This window comes from Calliphora vicina, chromosome 5, assembly GCF_958450345.1.
Source record: "Calliphora vicina chromosome 5, idCalVici1.1, whole genome shotgun sequence".
NCBI lineage: Eukaryota > Metazoa > Arthropoda > Insecta > Diptera > Calliphoridae > Calliphora > Calliphora vicina.
This window is the reverse complement of record NC_088784.1, coordinates 26752868-26777228: the sequence shown is the minus strand read 5'-3', so window position 1 is coordinate 26777228 and position 24361 is coordinate 26752868. Positions and strand designations below refer to the sequence as shown.

The 24361-nt window shown below is 29.4% G+C and overlaps 1 protein-coding gene across 1 annotated transcript in view; it reads right to left on the bottom strand.

The window, feature by feature from the left end:
- CCHa1-R (CCHamide-1 receptor) overlaps nt 1–23669 on the bottom strand; it is a 65490-nt gene extending 41821 nt beyond the window's left edge. Inside the window, exon 1 of the mRNA XM_065512123.1 lies at nt 22699–23669. Within this exon, the coding sequence (XP_065368195.1) occupies nt 22699–23306 (608 nt within the window). The 5' untranslated portion in view covers nt 23307–23669. The remainder of the gene's footprint in view (nt 1–22698) is intronic.
- Between the last annotated feature and the right edge of the window lie 692 nt (nt 23670–24361).

Here is a 24361-nt window from a genome sequence, read left to right as displayed (position 1 = left end):
TGTTTATAAGGAAAATGTTTACATAGAGACCTGAATTTTTGGCTTCTGAGGTTCTCAGGTGTTTACTTTAATATGAGTATTTAAAATTAAAATTTTGCGGCAAAATAAAAAAAGACTTTTGGCCGCTATTTCAAAATTAGCAACACTGTGCGGTGGTTTATTTCCTTCAAAGAAGCCGAATTATTTTAGTTGCAAATAAAAACGATCAGTAGTTTAAAATATGTAACAACAATAGTCACATTCTTTTAATACACATAGTTTATAATTTTACAATAATACACCGGGAATATAGTTGATGTTAATATGATATACAAAGTGCTCTGCAACTCGCTGTTACTATTTTTATTCACAGTGCCATCTTCTAGTAGTTTCATGAATTACATAGGTCAACAGCAAAAAAAGGCTTCATTAACCACTATATAGATTTGATGCATCATGGTTACTTAAGTACAAAAGATGTAAAATTTTTGAATTCTATGGATAGATTTTTTTAAAATTTTTTTTTTCTAAAATTGTGAATTTTTTTTTAAGTGTCTCCACATAATTAATGATATCTCAAAAACGGTTAGTCCGATATTATTAAAATAAACTTAGAAAAGTTTGGATTTACATAACTCTTAATCCGATAATATATTGCGTTTTAATCTGCTCACAAGTTTCGTAGTTATAATATCAAATTTAAGCAAAAAATATATTTTTATGTGAAAATAGCAAATTTTTTTGTTTTAAAAAAAACATGAAAAATCGAAAACGGCAGAAATTGTTCAGATTTATTGCTTTATCGCAAAGCCACATGTAATGGCAATAAAATGAGATATCGACCATAAAAAACGATGGATTCTTTTCGAATTTATTCACAATTAAGTGAATTCGCTCATTTTCATAAAATTTTTGTTTTTTGTTTGATATACATAAAATTGAGTAGTTAATGCTCTTCTTTCGATTGATTGAATTTTGAAAATAGTTTCCCCATGCTATGTACAAATTTTTACATATATATTTCGTTTCAATCGGCTCAGTAGTTTCGGAGTTATATAAAAAATTGAAGCAAAAAATATATTTTTTACTTGAAAATAGAAAATTTTTTTGTTTTAAAAAAATCATGAAAAATCGAAAATGGCAGAAATTGTTTAGGTTTATTGCTTTTTCACAAAGCCACTTGTAATAGGAAGAAAATGAGATATCGATCATAAAAATCGATGGATTTTTTTCGAATTTATTAACAATTAAGTGAATTCGCTCATTTTCATAAAATTTTTGTTTGATAGGAGCAAACTGAGATATCGATCATAAAAATCTATGGATTCTTTTCGAATTTATTCACAATTAAGTGAATTCGCTTCTTTTCAGAAAATTGTATGTTCGTACAAGGGTACATTTTACATGTATTTTGTTAAAATTTTGTTACAATAACAAAATACGTGTAGAATTTATAGTTATGTAAATTTGAACTTTTCCGAGTTTACTTTAATAATATCGGACTAACCCTTTTTGAGTTATCATAAATTATGTGGAGAAACATCTAGTTTATATTAAAAGTTTGCTACTAAATAATTAGTTTTGCAATGGAATGCAAAAGAATCGAAATTTGTACGTAATTATCGTTGTAGTGACATATAAATGACAAAAATTGGTAAAAAAAAATGTTAAAGTTATTAAAAATTTCCCAGACCATTAAGGTGTCTCAGGCCACTTGAACAAGAAATTTTGGGAAAAATATTAAAATAAAAGGTAAGTTTTATATCCGTATTTACTGGTGTATTTACCGCTAACCTATTCACAGGTATGACCAATAAAATTAAATTTTTTTTAACGGCAGTTTCAAATCTCCATTTTAAATTTTTTAAAAATTTTGTTAAACAAATTTCAGAATTTTGTTGATCATCACATTGGAATTTATTCAGGTTATAATAGGGAATAAAAATATGAAAAAATTATGTCAATACCTCCTGCAGTTTTTCCATACCTGCGATTTAAATTTTGCGATTTTCGGGAAAAACTTTGCGAATGATACCTATTTCCTTACTGTTATTAATTTTAAGTAAAACCTATATATAATCTTATAACACAGATAATTCTAAATATGCTCTGAAAGTTTTACTAATGTTAACCCTTATAACGTGAAGGTCAAAGGTAAAATTTTACAATATTTGGAATTTCTAAATGAAAGATATTAAAAATTTTTGTGCCGATTTTAATGAAACTTGTAAATTTAATAGTGACTAATCTCTAGATTAATTAGATTGTATAATGACACTTAACTTTACACTAGTTTATCTGGGATGTATAAATTAACCAATTGACTACTCTTGCAATTGCAAACAGCAGATACGTATCAAATGACCCAAAACTGCGTAACTAGTAGTCAGCCAAGTAATTAGAGAGTAGAGAAAATTATTAACTGAATGATACATACATTGAATACTTGTAAAACTGCTGGGTTATATATTAATTAAATATATTTGTTTTGAAACTATATTAAATTAACTTGTTTGTGCATAACATCAACAAAAACCTTTGACAACCTTAAGGGTTATGTTTACATTTTACGCTGATAAAGTTTGGTTAAAAAAGGTGGTTTATTTTTAGACATTATGTTTTTTTTGTTTATTTAAGGTAAACTACAACACGTTACTGAATTAATAACATCTGCTGAAAAGATGTATTTATATAAGAAAAACTTAATTAATTGTTTGAACTTATATTCCTGGAAATTATTTGTAAGAGCTCTAGGTTAAATAATGGAACTATTCTAAATAATTAATATAGCAGGTTGGGGTAGTCACAAAAATATTTAGTAGGAAATTACTTAAGAAGCTCAACAATTGTTTGGGCAACTCTAGCTTATAGGTGTAAAAATACTTTATATACTTTTAGTACTTTTTTTGGTACATTTTGTTTTAAAACATTGTAGTAAAAAGGGGAATTTGATGATTATTTTATGGAATTTAATGACATAAAGAGCTTTCCAAAAAAATACTATGTTTATTAGAGTTTCCCGTAGGGCAAAATTTTGTCGGATTACACAGGTATAAAAAATCATGATAGTAGCAGAGTTGTCCAAAGAAAATTCCTTTAAATTGACCTCAGAAGAAGAAATATTTTTATCATAAGGCTACCCTTAAAGGATAAATATGAGTAAAAAAGGGAAATTTGTATTTATTTTAAACTAGTTGATCGCCCAGGCTTCCCCCGGTAGCATTTGCTAATGTTAGTTCTTCAAGTTTCTCCAACCCACTCACACCAGCCTGTTCTTATTTATTTGCAAATAAAATACCTAAATTTGTACTGCATACTTCAGAGAGCATTTTTATTACAGTTGACTGGACTCACAAAAAAAAAAATTTCCGAGTTTTACCCGGAATTTTTTTCTTTACAAAACAATCTCCCGAAAAAAAACCAAATTGCTCCAGCTAAATCTAAAAAAAACAAGTAAGAAAGTATGGTCGGTCAAGCCCGACCATATAATACCTTACACTAAGTAAAAGAGCAAAAACACTTTTCTTTTAAAATTTCAATAATTTATATTCGAGAGTGATTTTCGGAAGTGGGCCTTATATGGGTGCTATGACCAATTATGGACCGATCACCATGAAATTAGGTCGTGTGATTTATGTCTATATGAAAGTTTACTACGTTGAATTTTGTGAATATACCAAAATTTTTAAGCGATTTATGAACGTTGAAGTGATTTTCGGAAGCGGGTCTATATGGAAGCTATGACTAATTATGGACCGATCGTAACAGAATTTGGTGACATGAATTCTGTATATATAAAACTTAATTGGAGCGCAATTTGTGGAGATACATTTATAAATTAAACATTTATGACCGATAAAGTCCAGTTTCGGAAGGACATTTGTATGAGGGCTAGGTGAAATAATGGACCGATTTCAGCCAGTTTCAATAAGCTTGGTCCTTGGGCCGAAAAAAATATGTACCAAATTTGATCGAAATATCTTCAAAATTGCGACCTGTACTCTGTGCACAAGGTTTACATGGACAGCCATCCAGCCAGCCAACCAGACGGACGGACATCGTTTAATCGACTCAGAAAGTGATTCTAAGTCGATCGATATAATTTAAGGTGGGTGGTAGACTAATATCCGCAATACGAGATTTCTTGTAAGGGACACCGGTGTCCCAATATGCATGAAAGGTCGAGAGTTTGGAAATTTAGGCCTATAAAACTACTAGAATATTCCGAAGCTACTGGTCCACTGAACCAGATATGGGTGTGCCATGTATAGCTTCTGTTATGCCTCTTTCACGGTTTGGGGAACTAAGAAGAAATACATTTCTGTAACAATATTCGCAATTATTAACTTCTCTTGAATTTAGACTTCACGTAAACGATGTCTTCAATGTGCTAAGAGTGCAATATGCAATGTGAATTTATGCTTCATATCAAACAGAAATAGTTTTGTAGCTTTTTAATCCTTAAAATAAGCAATAAGATATGTTTGTCTAATTAAAATCAATTGCCCAATTCACAATTGATGTCATAGTATTGTAGCATTGTATGTCATAAATAATTTTCAAACAAATTTTTCGAAACAAAAACAAAACATTAATAAAAAAATTACGACATACAACGCTACGACACCAATTGTGAATTGGGCAAATGTTTTATTTCAGTTTGAAAATGTATTTATTACCTTTTGGTACTAATTTCTCAGTTTAGAGATAGTCGGCCCTTAATGCATATTGGGACACATTTGTCCCAAGAGATTTTCAGTCATTTTTTCTTTTTATATATGTTTAAAATAGCTCTTAATAACTCACAAAGTGCACTCAGATTCTCAAAAAATTTTGCGTAGAAGTTTTGTGCGTGAAAGGGTTAAGCAGTGAAGAAACGCAGAAATTTAAGTTTTAAAGCGATAGAATTTATGTTGTAACTCTGCAGAATAATAAAATATTGTAACGACGTGATTTTTCACCTTTAGCTGGGGTAAAGCTCTCGACTTCCAGGGTTCGTTACAAAATGTATGTGAATAAAACACCGTTTGTTTTTTTCGGTAAACGTTATAATACGTATTTTATTCTTATATTCAAATCTTAAACTAACTGTTTCCACATGCGACACTGACCTTATTTTCACAGGCCAATCGATACTGTTTAATAACATTGGAATCAGTTTGACGGCAGATCTTTGATTGGTTGGCCAACTTTTTGTAGGACCACGTTGGGTTTTGTTGAAAATATTTAATAATTTTAGTACGCACTTTTTTCTCGTCACCCATATTAATCAGATTAACATCAAATCAAAAAAAAAAAATCAAATAATACTTGGGTTAAAAGTTTTAATGAAAATCGTGAGTTAAGAATTTTTCGAACTCAGTCCTTAATTTATTCATTACTTTTCTCTTTGGTTTACTTGAATTTTTTTTACAATTGAATGGAAACTGTAAACAATACAGATTGATAAAATCTATTTATCTTAAACTTCATCTGCTAATGAAAAATACAATATTAATTTAAACCACAAATTGTTTTTCATTTTGGTATCTGCCTCTTACCATTTCATTCAAAGATTCTTTGTTATTTGTTCTTTCCTCAAAACTTTAATTAGTATAGTTTTTCATCATATAAGAAAAATGTATTCCAAAAGTAACACGAGTATGGAATACTTTTATTCACTGCTTCACGTTTGTAAACCTCTGCAAGAGTAAATAACTTGACGGTTGTTATCAAATGATATCAAAGAAAATAAATACAGCTTGCAAAATTTCTCATCATTGACAGTCCTGTGTTGCTAGCACATCCGGTCATTGTTGTTAGCATTTAAACTTCCGTCTCCGTCTCCCTGTTCATGTATTTGATGTCTTTGCAATGTTCCGGTAGGAAAAAAAAACTATTATTTTTAAACCTTAACATCTTATAAAATGAATGTTTTTATATGATTTTTCCTTGGCAAAAATGTCAACACGTTTTTAAGAAGATTTTTCTACTTTGATTTTTAATATCACGACATATTAAAACGTGTGTGTTTGTATTTTGGATTTTCATGTAAAACATTTGCGTGTGACACATTTGTAATTTTGTGTGTAAAATTTCAAAGAAATTGTTCACGTTTGAAATTGCTTTTGCTGGATTCTTTTAAGTTTTTCTGTTCATTTACACATAAACCATTTTATGATGCGGCTAAGGGCATAAAATGTACTGTAAATAAATGAGTATAGTAACTAGTATAGAAAAAGTTTTTTGTTTGGCATTTGAAGACATAAAACTTTATTTTTAAGTCGAAACTCATGATCTAAAAGTACACAAATAATAGTGTATGGAATAAAAAAAATCCTTGAAATTTTAAAGTGTACTTTTTAAAAAAAATAAATTGACAAATAATGGCAAAATTACGAAAATATTACATACTGTTCTACTAGAAAAAGTACTTGTTTTTGTTCGTAATGCCCCAAAGGTTATCCATTGTAATTTATCCTGCAATCAAGTATTTTGTAAGCGATATATATTTTGGCACGATTCGAACCAACCAACATCAACAATTTTTGCTTCCTAGCTGTTTTTTATCATCCATGTAACTTATTACTTATTGTTCTTAGCAAAATGTGTCCCAAATAGTTTAGACAGCTATTTCTTCAATCTTTCAAAAAAAAGAATTAAAAAAAAAATAAAAACATTTTGAAATTTTTTTCCGAAATTAAAAACTTTTTGCACTTTTTTATTCAAAATGGGCCATTCTTATCTCAAAAGAAAGCCTAGATATTTTCCTTGAAGTCTTATTTGGTGGCTTAGTGGGATGCGAGTTAGATATCTATAAAAATAAATGATTTGTATCTCAAAACATAAAATTTTTGAAATTTTTTGTAAAATCAAAAACTTTATTGACTTTTTATGAATATAATGGAATATAATTTATAACGGAATTTCTTGTTTGCGATTTAAAAAATCTTGATACTTTTCTTAAGACATTCGTCTCCCCATATTTTCGTATGTTTTTACAGTGGGAAAGTTTCGATTCAGCCTATTTTAAGTCAAACTCCTTACAATGATATGAAAGTAATTTATAACAAGTAAGAGTGCTATATTCGGCTGTGCCAAATCTTATATACCCTTCACCAAATTATAATTTTTCCAGTTGTTTTTTTCATATTTGGAAAAAAAAACTTTAATCTTTTTTTTAAATTTAAAATTTATTTTTGTTAAATTTAAACTTTATTTTTTTTGTTTTTTCAATTTTTTTTTGTGAAAAAAAAATTCGGGTTAAAAAATATTTTTTCCGATTTTGACCCATTGTTGGTCCAACTTACTATGGTCTTATATACGTCGTTGCAAATGTCTTTGAAATATCTATCATCAGATATAGGTCAAAAATCGAGGTAGTTCTGGTTTTTTCCTCATATCTCAGACATTTGTGGACCGATTTTGCTGATTTTAAATAGCAACCTTCTCGAAAGCATGTCTGACAGAATTATTGAAGATTTGGATCCCGAAGATATCTGGGGTCTTCAGAAAATTGATTTCAACAGACAGACAGACGGACATGGCGTAATCGACTCCGCTATCTATAAGGATCCAGAATATATATACTTTATAGGGTCGGAAATGAAAAATGTAGAAATTACAAACGGAATGACAAACTTATATATACCCTTCTCACGAAGGTGAAGGGTATAAAAAGTTAGAAGACTCTAGCTATAACACCGTACGACAAATAGAGAAAAAATTCGTTAGACACGAGAAAAACTGTGTTTTCAGTGATCCTGTGTCCTTTTTTAAGGACTTCAAAGTTTCAAAGAAGTACATTTTTCTATTCCAACAATGACAAATTGTATGTCAAACGAACAAGAAGAGCTGTAAAATATTTTGTATTATCTTTATTTTATCCTGTAAGGATCAAAAGATGTCAAAAATGTCCTTTAAAATGTTTATCCTTTAATATCCTTTAAGATTGCCAATAAATTCCTTTTAAAAAAATAGTGCGTTAAAGACCCAAATATTTTATACTAAATGTAAAAATTTCATCCTTTATATATATAAAGGTTATATTAAAATATAAAAAAAATGTATTAGTATACAAAAATGTTTTATTAAGAAAAGTGCATGTTTATAAACTACACCACCATAGTGGGGGAGGTATAATGGGTTAGGGCTGTTGTTTGCAACATACAAAAATATTGTCCCAACACCTACATTAAAATATATCAATCTGCTCAGGATTACTTTCTGAGTCGACTAAGCAATGTCCGTCCGTCTGTCCGTCCATCCATGTAAACCTTGTAATCAAACTACAGGTCGCAGGTTTGAAGATAATTCAACAAAATTTGGCAAAAATCTTTATATTGCCCCAAGGACAAAGGCTATTGAATTTGGTTAGAATCAGCCCATTATTTATCCTAGCCCCCATACAATTGGCCTATTTGAAAATAGTTAAGCTCTCATAAATATCTTAATTATAAACATATTCAAACCAAATTCAGCACAATTAAGTATCATGTAAGCCGAACTCTCACGACCAAATTTCGTGACAATCGGTCAACAATATTCCATAGCTCCCATATAAGCAACATTCTCGACAATGTCATTAATATACATAAATCTCTGAAATATGTCAGTATCCAAACAAAGTTCAACACAAATATGTTTCATATATTCGCAATTCATCCCACCAAATTTTGTGACGATTGGTCCATAATTAGTCATAGCTCCCATATAAGGCCCACTACCGAAAATGTGTGTATTCAAATAAAATTCAACACAAATAAGTTTCATATCAAAAGAAAACTGTTTATAATCATATACCCGGTGTAGGGTATCATAAGGTCGGACTTACCCGACTATACCATTTTACTTGTTTATTAAAAAGTCTTCTTCGTTGCTTTTCACAGCGGATTTTGTTATATATGTATTTTTCGAATGAAATATTAAAATAAAATATAAAAAATCAAATAATTAAAATTTAAAATATTTTTTAACACTTAAGTAGTTAAGATAGAAGGATGAAATTTTTGCATGTGGTATTCAATATTTGGAACTTTAACTTACTATGTTTTTAAAAAAAAAATTATTGGAAATCTAAAAGGATATTCAAGGATAAAAATTTGAAAGGATATTTTTGACATTTTTTTATCCTTACAGGATAAAATAAAAATAATATGAAATATTTTATAACTCTTCTTGATCATTTGATACCAAATTTGACATAGTATGATGATCAGAAGTATTTTAAAACATTTTTTTAAAAATGTACTCCTCTGAAAATTTGAAGTCCTTTTAAAAGGAAACAGAATCTCGAAATGCAAAACTGAAAACGCAGTTTTTCTCCATTTAATTTATTGTTTCAGACGTATATCATCCGGTTCGTGTCAAATATTGAGTGTCGTACGGTGTTATTGAAGTAAACTTAGAAATGTTAAAATTTACATAACCTTTAATCTGTTTATATTGTTACATTTTAACCTTTTCAAAACGCTGGTTTATTTCCTTTGGTAGTTTGAAAATGGTAACAACTCTTTATTTATTCAAATGTACAACAACAGAATTAAATAGTCACTCAATGTTTTTTATATACGTTTGTAAATTCTCAGAAATACAGACACAATTTATAATGTACACGAATTTACTTGAAAAACACAACACACTTTAAGGCACTCAGTTGATGTTGATTCGAAAAGCGTCTCTGATAAACTCCCTCACGATTGCAACCTCTGCCACTATTTATAACACTGCCATCTGCACTCTAGATTGTTCTTTAAATGTCAAAATTCGAATATTCTAGATCTTACTAATACATATACCATCTGTGTTGTACTTTCTACAATGTTCTTTAACTGAATATTCGAATTCGAATACAGCGTTGCCAACTTACGATCAAATCAACTGAAAGCTTTTATTTAATAATGCCCACAGATATGTTACAGTTTGCTATTACAGCACTGCTATTTGAAAGCATTATGCTACTTTTAAATCAGCCCTTAAAATTGTTATATTTGAATTCAAGTACAATTTCGTAACAATATATTGAGTTATAATCGGTTCAGTAGTTTCGGAGTTATAATAACAAATTGAAGCAAAAAATATATTTTTTATGTAAAAATAGCAAATTTTTTTGTTTTAAAAAAATCATGAAAAATCGAAAACGTCAGAAATTGTTTAGATTTATTGCTTTATGGCAAAGCCACATGTAATAGGAACAAAATAAAATATCGATCATAAAAATCGATGGATTATTTTCGAATTTATTCACAAAAATTTGCTATTTTCACGTAAAAATTATATTTTTTGCTTCAATTTGTTATTATAACTCCGTAACTACTGAATCGATTATAACTCAATATATAAATATATTGAAGGTTATGTAAATTTTAACATTTCTAAGTTTACTTCAATAATATCGGACTAACCTTTTTTGAGTTATCATAAATTATGTGGAGAAACATCTAAAAAAATTCTGAATTTTAGAAAAAAAAAATTAAAAAAATCTATCCATAGAATTAAAAAATTTTACCATTTTTGTACTTAGGAAATTTCTCCCTCTAAGCAAGCCACACATTTCCAAATGTAAGCCAGCAATACTCAACGATTGGCCTTGGGATTTGTTAATGGTTATAGCAAAACCAAAGCGAAACGGGAACTGGAGCCAAATTCATTGAATTCAAATGGTAAGTCGTTGGAAATCATTGGTATGTGTGGAATCAGTACGTCTTCGCCTTTGCATCTGCCATCGATGATTGTTGGCTTAATTAAATTTGGTGAACTTTTTTTGATGGTCAGTCCTGTTTCGTTGCATAATTTTGGCGCATTCCAATGAATTTAAAAATTCAGTAGGCTAATTGACGGCTTGTTCTTCGTTCAGTACTGTGTCAATCGATTTGTATTTCATTGTTTCGCCAGGCAGTTTCAATTGAATTTCCTCATTAAGCTTGTTGTCATCATAATTTTGTTGGTGCCAAAACTGCATGTTCCCACAGTCAAAACGAATTTTTGTAGTTGGTTGTAAGACTTGGAAAGACCTTGGCGACAATGGCTTGAATATTCATTTGCATTTAGAATTTTTTTGATTTCCGATTTCCAACAATTGTTTTGAGAATAATTCGGCAGAAGGGTCATGTTCGTCGATATGGTTCGGCTTCTGTAGCTTTATTTCCAGTGAAATAAATTTGAAGGAACTTCGCATCATCATTGGGAAGCGGTAGAAATGATCCAATTCTGTGGTACATTTGGAATTGAACTTTGAAAGGGGGCATGAGCCTTCGATGTTTACGATATTAGTTGGCCCAAAGTACCGAAGGAAGCCATTTGAAAGCATGAGTTGTACTTTAAGATATTTTGAAGGAAGGGATTGGAAATCGAAGTGGTGCGTCTTGATAATTTGTGGCAGAACAACTTTACCGCTCGAACAAAACATTCCCGGGGATTCCTTAGCGAACTTCAAAACGCTGCAATGTAAACAAAGTTTGTTTATTGTGCCAATTAATACGTTTTTGTGATTGCTGTAGTCACCATCCTTATTGTAATGAAATGCCACCAACTTTAAATCGATTCTTTCTCTTGATCGAGCCATTCGAGAACGATTGGCTTCTAGTCTTTCGATGAAGATGTACAGCGACAAATTCGCTGAAACTGTGATTTGCTTTCTCTGCATCTGCGGCTCAAGACGTAGATGCCCTTTCGCGATTTTCCTCCAGACGTGATTCGAGTTCTCTTTGTGTTTCCCCGTCTCTAGACGTAGATGCCCTTTAAGCTGCTCTTCATTCCCTGATCTTCGGTGATTTGGTTGTGTTTTTGGCTGAGGCAAAACTTACCAACCACTTCATTCTAAATACTTTTTAACTGATATTACGGTTTCATGTCTGGCCGCATATTCTGGGCATTTGGTACAGGTTCCCTGTGATGGTCTCGTCAGATTTCAACGGCTCATAATAGATAGGACCCTTTTGCTTCCAACAAATACAGAGAATTACCTTACCGCCATGGCTATTTGGCTTTAGTTTCGATTCGGCTGGTTGGTCTGCCTTCACATAGGATCTGTTACGCTTCGGTTTATCAAATGATTTAGTCCAAAATTGATTTTTATTTTATAGTGTTCGAGCAGCATTTGAGATATAAAAAATCGTCCTTTAAGGTCTCTCGACTTCAATTCGTATTGTACCAAATTTCCCTGCTTTTGGATGAATCTAGCTGCTCGCGAACATTTCGAAATTGCTGCTTGAGTAGCTGCCAATGATTTTGCAAGCTTTTGTTGAGTTGTGCAACTATTTTCATGGAGTAATGCCACCAATTCTTGGCCTTCAAACTTTTTTGGCAAGCCTGGGCGGTCATCTCTTGCATGTTGAAACCTATGGAACACAGCGGCACTTTTTATACGCTACACCACCATAGTGGCGAGGGTATAATGCGTTTGTGCAGATGTTTGTAACGCCCAAAAATATTAGTCTAACACCCAAAGTATAAAGTATACCGATCGACTTAGAATCATTTTCTGATTCGATTAAACGATGTCCGTCCGTCTGGCTGGCTGTCCATGTAAACCTTGTGCGCAGAGTACAGGTCGCAATTTTGAAGATATTTCGATAAAATTTGGTACTTATTATTTTTTCGGCCCAAAGACGAAGCCTATTGAAACTGGCTGAAATTGGTCCATTATTTCACCTAGCCCCCACACAAATGTCCTTCCGAAATTGGACTTTATCGGTCATAAATGTTTAATTTATATATGTATCTCCACAAATTCGGCTCCAAATAAGTTCTATATATACAAAATTCATGTCACCAAATTTTGTTACGATCGGTCCATAATTAGTCATAGCTCCCATATAGACCCGCTTCCGAAAATCACTTTAACGTACATAAATCGCTTAAAAATGTTGGTATACACACAAAAATACAACATAGTTAACTTTAATATAGACATAAATCACACGACTTAATTTCATGGTGATCGGTCCATAATTGGTCATAGCTCCCATATAAGGACCACTTCCGAAAATCACTCAAAAATATAAATTATTGAAATTTTAAAAGAAATATGTTTTTGCTCTTTTACTTAGTGTAGGGTATTATATGGTCGGGCTTGACCCACCATACTTTCTTACTTGTTTTAAATTTAAAGAAGTAAAGCAAAACTTTCTGCATATAACGTTTTTTTGGCACAAAATTCCAACACCAGTGACGTCATATCTCTAGATTAGAGAGGGCCTCTAGTCAAAAAGCTTGTTGAACACTTTAAATATGTAATATCTATAGGAAATTTATGTGCGTTTTGGGATGAATTCTCCCTATAATTTCATAAGTGAAGAGTATAATTTAATATTTATTTCTATGTTTGTTGGTTCAGAAGATACAAAACTACAATTTTCGGCCTCAAAAGTGCCGAATTTCAAAAAAATACCAGGTATCTGAAGGTGCAGGTATCTGCTATTTTCTATGTTTCTTTATATGAAATATGGTTTCAATATAATTTTAACATTTTTAATCCCCAAACATTCGAATTTCTAAAAATCTCTTTATAGTAGATCTATAGCTTCAGGTATTTCGACAATTTCTAGCAGTCAGTTTATTCTAAAAATTACTTTATATATACACTTCCTTTCCAATATACCCACGTAACATGAATCAATATTAACTTATGAAATGATTGCATGCAGCATGAGTTGCATAAAAGTTTCTTATTTTGGGTTTCTATTCAATTAAACGAGTCTTTTTGCTTCTTTTACTATCTTTGTAGAGATTAATTAACAATTTGTTTTTCGTTGTAATTATTTCTTGTTAAGATATGAACAAATAAGGCTTCATTCAATATTTTTGTTAGAGGATATGGAATACTTTTAGAATTTTTAAATCGATTAAAACTTCAAAGCGTTAAAATTCAAAAAAAAACTAACTACAGATTTTAAAATATGAATTTTTAAACTTATAAAGAACATTTCATTATTCAGGCTTCATATGATTAAATCTATAATAATTCAAATTCAAATTCTATTTCTCAACAATGGGGTAACAATTAGATGATGTTTACAAGAGACAATGGGTAACTAAATATTGCTGTGAATATTGCATTGAATTATTACCAAGGTTGTCTTAAATGCATAAAGGATTTGTTAAATGAAATGGTAATGCTTGTTACCTGTATCCTTGATTTTAAATGATGAACCAGAAGACCAACAACTGCATGCACAAATGAAACTAATATTAAGGCTTAAAATAAAATGTTTCTAACACGTTTGAAGTTAGTAATTGCAAGATTCTTACAAAACTGTTAATAAATAGGAAACTGTGCAGTAAAAGGAAATTATACATTGCAACAGATATGCAAAGAAACAAGAAATCCTTAAAATGTTCTGTTTGTTTTTGAACCAGCTCAGCGTTAGCTGGAATAGAATTTTAAAAACTATTAAACTTTCAGTTTTTTTTGGCAATACCACATCTGTTTGCAGGGCTATCCTAATGTACACAGATTTATCCCCATATGCATAAACAGTTTATAAATTTATCAAAGGTTTATCAAATATAAACCTTTGAATAACACAGGGCAACAAAAACGAAAAAATTTTGGAGGCTTTTTAAACCACTACACAATTTTGATATATTGTGGTTCCAGTAGTACAAAAATGGTAAAATTCTATGGATAGATTTTTTTTAAATTTTTATACCCTTCACCTTCGTGAGAAGGGTAAATATAAGTTTGTCATTCCGTTTGTAGTGTCTACATTTTTTATTTCCGACCCTATAAAGTGTATATATTCTGGATCCTTATAGATAGCGGAGTCGATTAAGCCATGTCCGTCTGTCTGTCTATCTGTCTGTTGAAATCAATTTTCTGAAGACCCCAGATATCTTCGGGATCCAAATCTTCAATAATTCTGTCAGACATGCTTTCGAGAAGTTTTCTATTTAAAATCAGCAAAATCGGTCAATAAATAACGGAGATATGAGCAAAAAACCGGGAAAATTTTGATTTTTTACGTATTTTTGATCTATATATGGATTACTAAGTCATTAATATAGACAATATGGATATCTAATGATAGATATTTCAAAGTCCATTGCAACGATGTTTATTTTTAACCCGAATTTTTTTTCATCAAAAAATTTGTTTGTCATAAATTTTTTTTAAAAGAAAAAAAAAATTTTAATTTTTTTTTTAAAAAAATTTGGAAAAAACTTTTTTTTTAAAAAATATTAAAAAACAATTTCGATAAAAAAAAATTTTAAAAACAATTAAAAACAAAATAAAATTTTGTTTACTAAAAATATTTAAAAAAATTTATTTTATAGTATAATTTGGTGAAGGGTATATAAGATTCGGCACAGCCGAATATAGATCTCTTACTTGTTATACCCTTCACCATAAGTGGCAAGGGTATATATTAATTTGTCATTCCGTTTGTAATTTCCACATTTTTCATTTGCGACCCCATAAAGTATATATATTTTGGATCGTTATATATAGCGGAATCGATATAGCCATGTCCGTCTGTCCGTCTGTGTGTTGAAATCAACTTTCCGAAGATCCCAAATAACTTACATACACGATTTAAAAAATATTTTTTAACCCGAATTTTTTTTTCATCAAAAATTTTTTTTTGTCATAAATTCTTTTTCCAAAAAAATTAATTAAAGAAATTCAAAAAAAAAACTTTTTTTAAAATTATAAAACAATTTGGAAAAAAAAAATTTTTAAAACATTAAAAAAAAAAATTTTTATTTTGTTTAAATAAAAATATTTAAAAAAGGGTATATAAGATTCGGCACAGCCGAATATAGCTCTCTTACTTGTTTTACAAGCTCTCAGCATCCATACCTGGTCGATTATAATTAAATTGATTTGTCACGTAAGAAACGTAAGTTAGACATGTTGTATATCAATGGATTAAGGATTTTGTATATTGTATACAATTAAAAAATTCATGGAATACTTTTTTCAAAAATATGACAAAAAAAATTTTTTTTTAGTTTTTGCGAAGATAACAATTTTTCAAATTGAAATTAAATTTTTATTTATGAAAATTTTTTAATAAATCTATACAATTATATAGATATTTTTTATTCAATATGGAAAAATAAAAACAAATTTTGAAAAATAAAAACAAAATTTTGCAGAAATCCCACAATTCCTAAACGAGTTTTGAAAAATCCCAAAAATGGAAATTTTTGGTTTTTTTTTTGCTTAACATCCATATCAGGAGTGGGATTATCGGAACCCTTCAAAAAATAATTAAGAACATATTCGGCCATCTAAAATTGGTTACTATATTTTGATATCGACTATGTGATTTAAGAATTTATGCCCTAAATTTGAATTTTACATAAAAAATAAGCGTTTTTTAGATGGACCTGGTCCCCTTGGTATCAACAATTTCCAAATTTATTTTCATTTAGAAAGTTTACTGTAATGTTAGCTTTTCAAAAAATATAAATTCCTTATACATCTTCTAAGAAATTTTTTAGATAACTTAAAAAGAAAAAAGTATTTTTTCCCAAAAAAAGTTAAAAATTTAATTTTTAACAAAAACAAAGAAATAGGATCGTTTTAAAAATGTAACATACTCGAGATGTCTTACTTTGGTCAAGCGTATTGAAACTGGCTGAAATCGGTCCACTATTTCACCTAGCCCCATACAAATGTCCTCATGAAAAATTCCAAATATTGAAAAATTTTACGTTTGACCTTCACGATTTAAGGGTTAACGTTTTCCGATTTTAGTAAAAGTTTCAGAGTATATTTAGAATTATCTGGACTATAATATTCAGAATAAGTTTTGCTTTAAATTCATAAGAGTAAGTAAATAGAGCTCATTCGCCAAATAATTGGTTTTTCTCGAAAATTTCAAAATTTAAATCGCAGGTACGGAAAAACTATAAGAGATATTTTCATAATTTTTTCACATTTTTATTCCCTATTATATTCTTAATAAATCCCAATGAGATGATCAATAAATTCTGAAATTTGTTTAACAAAATTTTTAAAAATTTGAAAATGGAGTTTTGAAACTGCCGTTAAAAAAAATTTATTTTTTTGTTCATACTTAAGAATAGGTTAACGGTATCCTACGAAGACAAAAACTCATATACAAGTAAATATGGACATATTTTAAGTATAAATGAGCTTTTATTTTAATATTTATCAAAAGATGTTTATTTTGTTCCCACATTTCTTGCGATTTTTTAATACCATATACAGTTTTTGACCAATTTCTGTTTTTTATGTCTCATTAGAACGACAATTGCGTACACATTTTTATTCTTTTAAATTAAATTGGAAAAGTAATTTTTTAATGGCAAAATTTTTACAAAAACTGAAAAAAAAATCCTTTTTTCCCCTTGTAAATGCATCTCAAAACTTCAGAGGGCTTGCGGCACGTCTTAACCCCAACCGATTTACCTAAAACTTTTTCAGGATGATTTTTTTACTAATGTTCAGCAAACTGGGGGTTGAGAATGGCCAAAATCCAACTTTCGTTTATTAAGGGCCACCCTTCTTTTTAGCATAAATTTGTTTGACGTGTTTACTCTTACAAGTGTTTTGTAAGATCAAACAGCATCAAATAAAATAAAACTAATTTTTTGGTTTTTAATCATTCTAAGTAAGATTTGGCTGTGCCAAATCTTATATTTAAAATACAAATTTTAAATATTTTTAGGTAAAAAAAATTTATTTTTCTTTCCAAAGTTGTTTTTTTCATTTTTTGAAAAATAAAAATTTTCCAATTGTTATTTTAAAATTTTTTTGTTTTAAATTTAATTTTTATTAAATTTAATTTTTTTTTTGAAGTTTAAAAAAAAAAAAATTTTTTTTGGTGAAAAAAAAATTGGGTAAAAAAATATTTTTTCCGATTTTGACCCATTGTAGGTCCAACTTACTATGGTCTTATATACATACGTCGTTGCAAAGTTCTTTGAAATATCTATCATTAGATATCCATATTGTCTATATTAAAGACTTAGTAATCGAGATATAGGTCAAAAATCGAGGGGATCGATTCCTCATATCTCAGCCATTTGTGGACCAATTTTGCTGATTTTAAATATGAAACTTCTCGAAAGCATGGCTGACAGAATTATTGAAGATTTGGATCCTGGAGATATCTGGGGTCTTCAGAAAATTGATTTCAACAGACAGACAGACGGACATGGCTAATCGACTCAGCTATCTATAAGGATCCAGAATATATATATTTTATAGGGTCGGAAAATTATATTATGGAAATTACAAACGGAATGACAAACTTATATTTACCCTTCTCACGATGGTAAAGGGTATAACAACGATTTCATGCATTCACTGAATAATTTAAATGCAGCTGATTGGAAATTATTTGTTGCCTTTGTGAAAAATTTCTTAAGAAATCAGAAGGCTCAAAATTATGAGGAATTAATTATAGACTTTTGAATTAGCTTTAAAAATATTGGATGTAGTATGAGCATAAAAGTAAACCAAAGTACACAAAAGTACATCAGTCAATTAGACAAGTTTCCTGAAAATCATTTATCGTATAGCAAAGAACAAAGAGAACGTTTCCATCAAGATTTATAAGGGATGGACGAGAGATACCATGGTCGCTGGAATGAACATGTTACATTATAACCGGATACTTTTGATTGCAAATAAAAGCAGTTATTTAAATTTACACAACAAGAGTTTAAATAGTCACTATGTGTTTTTTTATAATTCGCAATAATACACACACTTAATAATAGATAACAGTTGATGTTAACGACTGCAATGCAGCCACTATTTATACACAGCGCCATCTTCCTTCGAGTAGTTTAATGAATGATATTAACAGACAAACTAGAATATTCGAATTCTAGAGCTTTTATGAATGTAAACGAGTCGGGTTTGATCGACTATACTTTCTGTTCTTACAAGTTTGAAACAGAAATGATAGTAAAGTCCTCAAACTCTGTAAATTTTCGTCTCAAATACATTTTACTCTATCTGTTATACCCTACACCAGCATAGTGGGGTGGATATTGTGAGTTAGTGCTGATGTTTGTAACGTCCAGAAATATTAGTCTAAGACCCACCTTAAAGTATAATGTGATTTCACAATTTATTGACTCATACCAATATCCACAAACCACAATAATATTGCGCATATTTGGCCCAATCCAATTAAACCCTGCTGCGGAAATCATGTGAAAGCCTGATGCTATGCATTTTTGTAACTCGGTTTTGGTTTAAAATAACTTATATGGCATTTCGAAGGATACATATCTGTCATTATACACTTCGTCATGAGTGGCAAGTGAACATATAAGTTTGTCATTCCGTTTGTATTTTTCATTTGCGACCCCACAAAGTATATATATTCTGGATCGTTGTAGATAGCGAAGAAGATATAGCCATGTCCGTCTGTATGTTGAAATCAACTTTCCGTAGCCCCCCAAATAACTTATATACATGATTCATACATCAATATATCGGGAATTCTTCTGGCTCGGTGGATAAATCGGACCACAAATGGCTTAGCTATAAGAAAAAAACCGGGACAACCTCGATTTTAGGCCTATTTTTGATCTACATCTGGATTACTAAGTCATTAATATAAATATCTAATGATAGACATTTGAAAGTCCATTGCAACGATGTATATAAGGCTATAGTAAGTTGGACCTACAATGGGTCAAAATCGGGAAAAATATTTTTTAATCCGAATTTTTTTTTCACCAAAAAAATTTGTTTCAATAAAATAAAATAAAAAAAAAATTTAAAAAAAAAATTTCGAAAAAAAATGTTAAAAAAAGTTTTAAATTTTGTTTACTATTTAAAAACAATACTTAAAAATTTCAGTTTAAAGTATAATTTGGTGAAGGATATATAAGATTCGGCACAGCCGAATATAGCTTACTTGTTTTTGTTATTGTCGTTTTTATTTTAAAATAGAACTTTTTTTTATCGTGCCATTAGAAATATTATCAAAAATAGCTATCAAACCTTTTTCCAACTCATACATACAAATTAATAAAAAAAAATATTTTTCAATGAATGTAAGTAAAAAAAAGAAATTTCAAAAAATCAAAATGTAAAATATTAAAACAACATTTTAAATTATATTTGTTTTATGGTATGAAATTTAAAATAATAGTCAACTCCATGGACTTAAAATCGACTTTAAGGCTTTTGTGATTAGGCTAAATAATTTTAAAAAATTCCGCATTTTGAAGTCACACAGCCATTAGAATAAATAATAATGAATTAATGTAATAAATAAAGTGAATGTTTGGATATGAAATTAAAAATTTTCACCCTAACTATAAAAGAAATTTTAATGTTAATTTTTTTGTTTTTTTTCTCATAAGAAATATTTTCATACATTCAAATAAATGAAAATATTTTTCAATGAATGTATGTAAACAAAAAAAAGAAATTTCAAAAAATTAAAAGAAAAACAAGTAAGAAAGTATGGTCGTTCAAGCCCGACCATATAATACCCTACACTAAGTAAAAAAGCAAAAACATTTTTCTTTTAAAATTTCAAAAATTATATTTTTGAGTGATTTTCAGAAATTGGCCTTATATGGGGGCTATGACCAATTATGGACCGATCACCATGAAATTAGTTCGTGTGATTTATATCTATATGAAAGTTTACTATAATGAACTTTGTGAGTATACCGACATTTTTAAGCGATTTATGCACGTTAAAGTGATTTTCGGAAGCGGGAGCTATGACTAATTATGGATCGATCGTAACAAAATTTGGTGACATGAGTTTTGTATATGTAAAACTTATTTGGAGCGCAATTTGTGGAGATACATTTATAAATTAAACATTTATGGCCGATAAAGTCCAATTTCGGAAGGACATTTGTATGGGGGCTAGGTGAAATAATGGACCGATTTCAGCCAGTTTCAATAGGCTTGGTCTTTGGGCCGAAAAAATAATATGTACCGAATTTGATCGAAATATCTTCAAAATTGCGACCTGTACTCTGCGCACAAGGTTTACATGGACAGCCAGACAGCCAACCAGACGGACGGACATCGTTTAGTCGACTCAGAAAGTGATTCTAAGTCGATCGGTATACTTTAAGGTGGGTGATTATATACAAAATTAAGTAATTTTATTAATTGGAACAAAAAATATGTATTTCAACAAAAAAGTTAACAAAACCTCAATTCTTAAAAAAAATATTGATGGAAATTAAAGGACATCACAAAATTCATATTTCACTTAAATTCGTACAATTATTATTAAATAATCCTAATACTTTGTAGGGTATCATTTGCTATTTTTTAGTGCCTTTACGATTTTAAATGAAGCGTTGATATTCTGGACACTGACAGTCTTACCCAATTTTTTTATTTGTGGATAAGGGCAATTAAAATTATACCCAATTTTCTGATAGGTAATAGCACACACAATATAAAAATAGCATTTTAAAATATTTCCAAAACATCAACTTTCTAAAACTAATGAATAAAATTTGACTACGATGGTGTACGATTTTAAGTGACATTCACTGTATTAAAATATTAAAACAACATTTTTAATTATATATATTATATAAAATAATAGTCAACTTTATTGACTTAAAATCGACTTTAAAACTTTTGTGGTTAGGCTGAAAAATTTACTTAAAATTGACTTTAAATTGGCTGAAAAATTTAAAAAAAACCCGCAGTTTTAAGTCATACAGCCAATAGAATAAATAAAAATTAATAAAGTGAGTTTTCGGATATTAAATTTAAAAATTTTGATTTTATTTTATATATTTCATTGATTGATGATAGAACATGTAACATATTCGGCTGTGCCGAATATTTATACCCTTCACCAAATTATACTTCAAAATAAAAATTTTAAATATTTTTAGGTAATTTTTTTTTTTTTTATTATTTGTAAATTTATTTTCGAATTGTTATTTTAAATTTTAAAATTTTTTCAATTTAAAAAAAAAATTTTTTGTTTTTTAAATTTTTTTTTTTTTTGAAAAATTGTTTAATTCGATTTATTTTAAATTTTTTAAGTTTTAAAATTTTTTCAATTTAAAAAAAAAATTTTTTGTTTTTTAAATTTTTTTTGGTGAAAAATTGTTTAATTCGATTTGTTATTTTAAATTTTTTAAATTTTAAAATTTTTTCAATTTAAAAAAAAAATTTTTTGTTTTTTAAATTTTTTTTGGTGAAAAAAAATTCGGATTAAAATTTTTCCCGATTTTGACCCATTGTAGGTCCAACTTATTATGGTCTATACGTCGTTGCAAAGGTCTTTGAAATATCTATCATTAGATATCCATATTGTCTATATTAATGACTTAGTAATCTAGATATAGGTAAAAAATAGGTAAAAAATCGAGGTTGTCTTGGTTTTTTCATCATATCTCAGCCATTTGTGGACCGATTTTGCTGATTTAAAATATGAAACTTCTCGAAAGCATGTCTGACACAATTATTAAAGATTTGAATACCGAAGATGTCTGTGGTCTTCAGAAAATTGATTTCAACAGGCAGACGGACGGACATGGTTTAATCGACTCCGCTATCTATAAGGATCCAGAATATCTATACTTTATAGGGTCGGAAAATTATATTGAGGAAATTACAAACGGAATGACAAACTATACTTTCTCACGAAGAATGAAGTAGAAATACCTGGGAAGTGATATAATTTTTCTAGTAGGTTTTGTCGCGTATAACAAGAATGCACAAATATACTGGGTGTAGGGTATTATATGGTCTTGATAGACCGACTATACTTTCTTTTAAATACTTTGTTTTAAATTGCTACTTACGTATTGGGTACATTTCGCATTTGTCGCACCGTCAAAAAGACAATAATTAGCGTGCCATTGCCCAGCACTCCAACAATAAATATAAAGGCAAATAGCACCGGCACAATATAAGTTTCGGGACGCATAACATATGGTACATAAGGGGTTTCTGTTGCCGTCGCAACATCAACATCCAACGATGAGGAGGTGAAGGAGGAGGCATTAACTATGGACATTGTGGTGGCATTAACAATGTTCTCAAAAATGCTGGCAACAACGGCTGGTATGTTGCCATTACTACTGCCACTGTCATCATCACTACTGCTAAAGTTGCTGGTTGGTTGTGTTGCAATCATACTAAGACTGGGATTGTTATTAATAACTGCTGCACTAGTTCGGCTAGTAGTGGAGGAGCTGTCCAGCCAGGTATCATTCCAATGTTCTGCTGTTATACTAGAGGCGATTAATGCAGAAGCGGTTTTTTCAATTTGTAACCATGAATCATTGAGAAAAGTCGTTGCAAAGGTGGTTACTGTGGTGGCTGCTGAGGGGGAGATGGTGACCTGGTTGTTGCTGTTGTATAAACTACTGAGTGTTGTTGTAAATGTGTCTATTACTGAAGCTGACATTTTTGTTGTTGTTGTTGTTGCCTCAGAGTAGCAGTTAGTTCGTTGTGTTTTACTTTTTACTCGGTGTTTATTTATAGTTTCTTTCTTTGGTTGCTGGAGTGTTTCTGCGTGTGTAAAAAACCACCACTATAAAGATGTCACTTCCGTTTCTTGTCTTTTATTTTCGTTCCTAGGATGGCACTTTTGCTCCTATTACTTCAACTATTTCGTTGTTGTGTTCGCTTGTTATTTGTTCTCACATCAAGTTATAAATTTTACATGACCCTTTTTTTTTTTGCCCCACTACTGAGAAAATACGAAATGGAAAACCACTAGAGTTACACTGCAATGCCCTTTTATTTATCCAGGCTTTTACTTGTTTATGGTTAAGGTCTATAAAATAAGAAGAAGAAAAAAAAATAAAGGAATTTTATTACTGTACAAATGAAAGATTTTATATACTTAACAAAAAAAAAAAAAAAAAAAAGAAGAAAAAAACAACAAAAAACATAGTATAGAAATAAAAATGACCATAAATTTAATAAAATAGTCATGGAAACAATTTTATCATGGAATTTAAATACCAAATGAAAAAACATTGCTTTAAATTAATAAGATGTAATAGAAATGGTAGTTTTTCTTCTTATCTTATGTGAAAAAGGAAAATCACAAGTTGTTTAAAGGCAATTTACAACATTTTTTTCTTAGTATATTTTTTCACTATTAAACCATAAATTGTTGAATTTTACAAACTTGAAATTCATGATATACAAGATACAAAGTAACACATCTGCTTTGTAGGATACAGAGAAATAGATAATTGTTTGATATGAGTATAATGCACAATGATTCGTTTCATAGGCCAAAATATAATGGAAATAAAATTAAGTATTTCATAGTTTTCTGAAAGCTTAGAGAACGTCCTGTTTAAAATTGTATGTCTCATATTTTTCAAAACTAGATGGCATTAAAATCGTTCAATATTTACTGAATTTTTTTTATTAAAATAAGACTTTTAATACCATACAAAATACTTCTTAACATTAGCAAATTCTCTATTCTATCTATATTAGAGT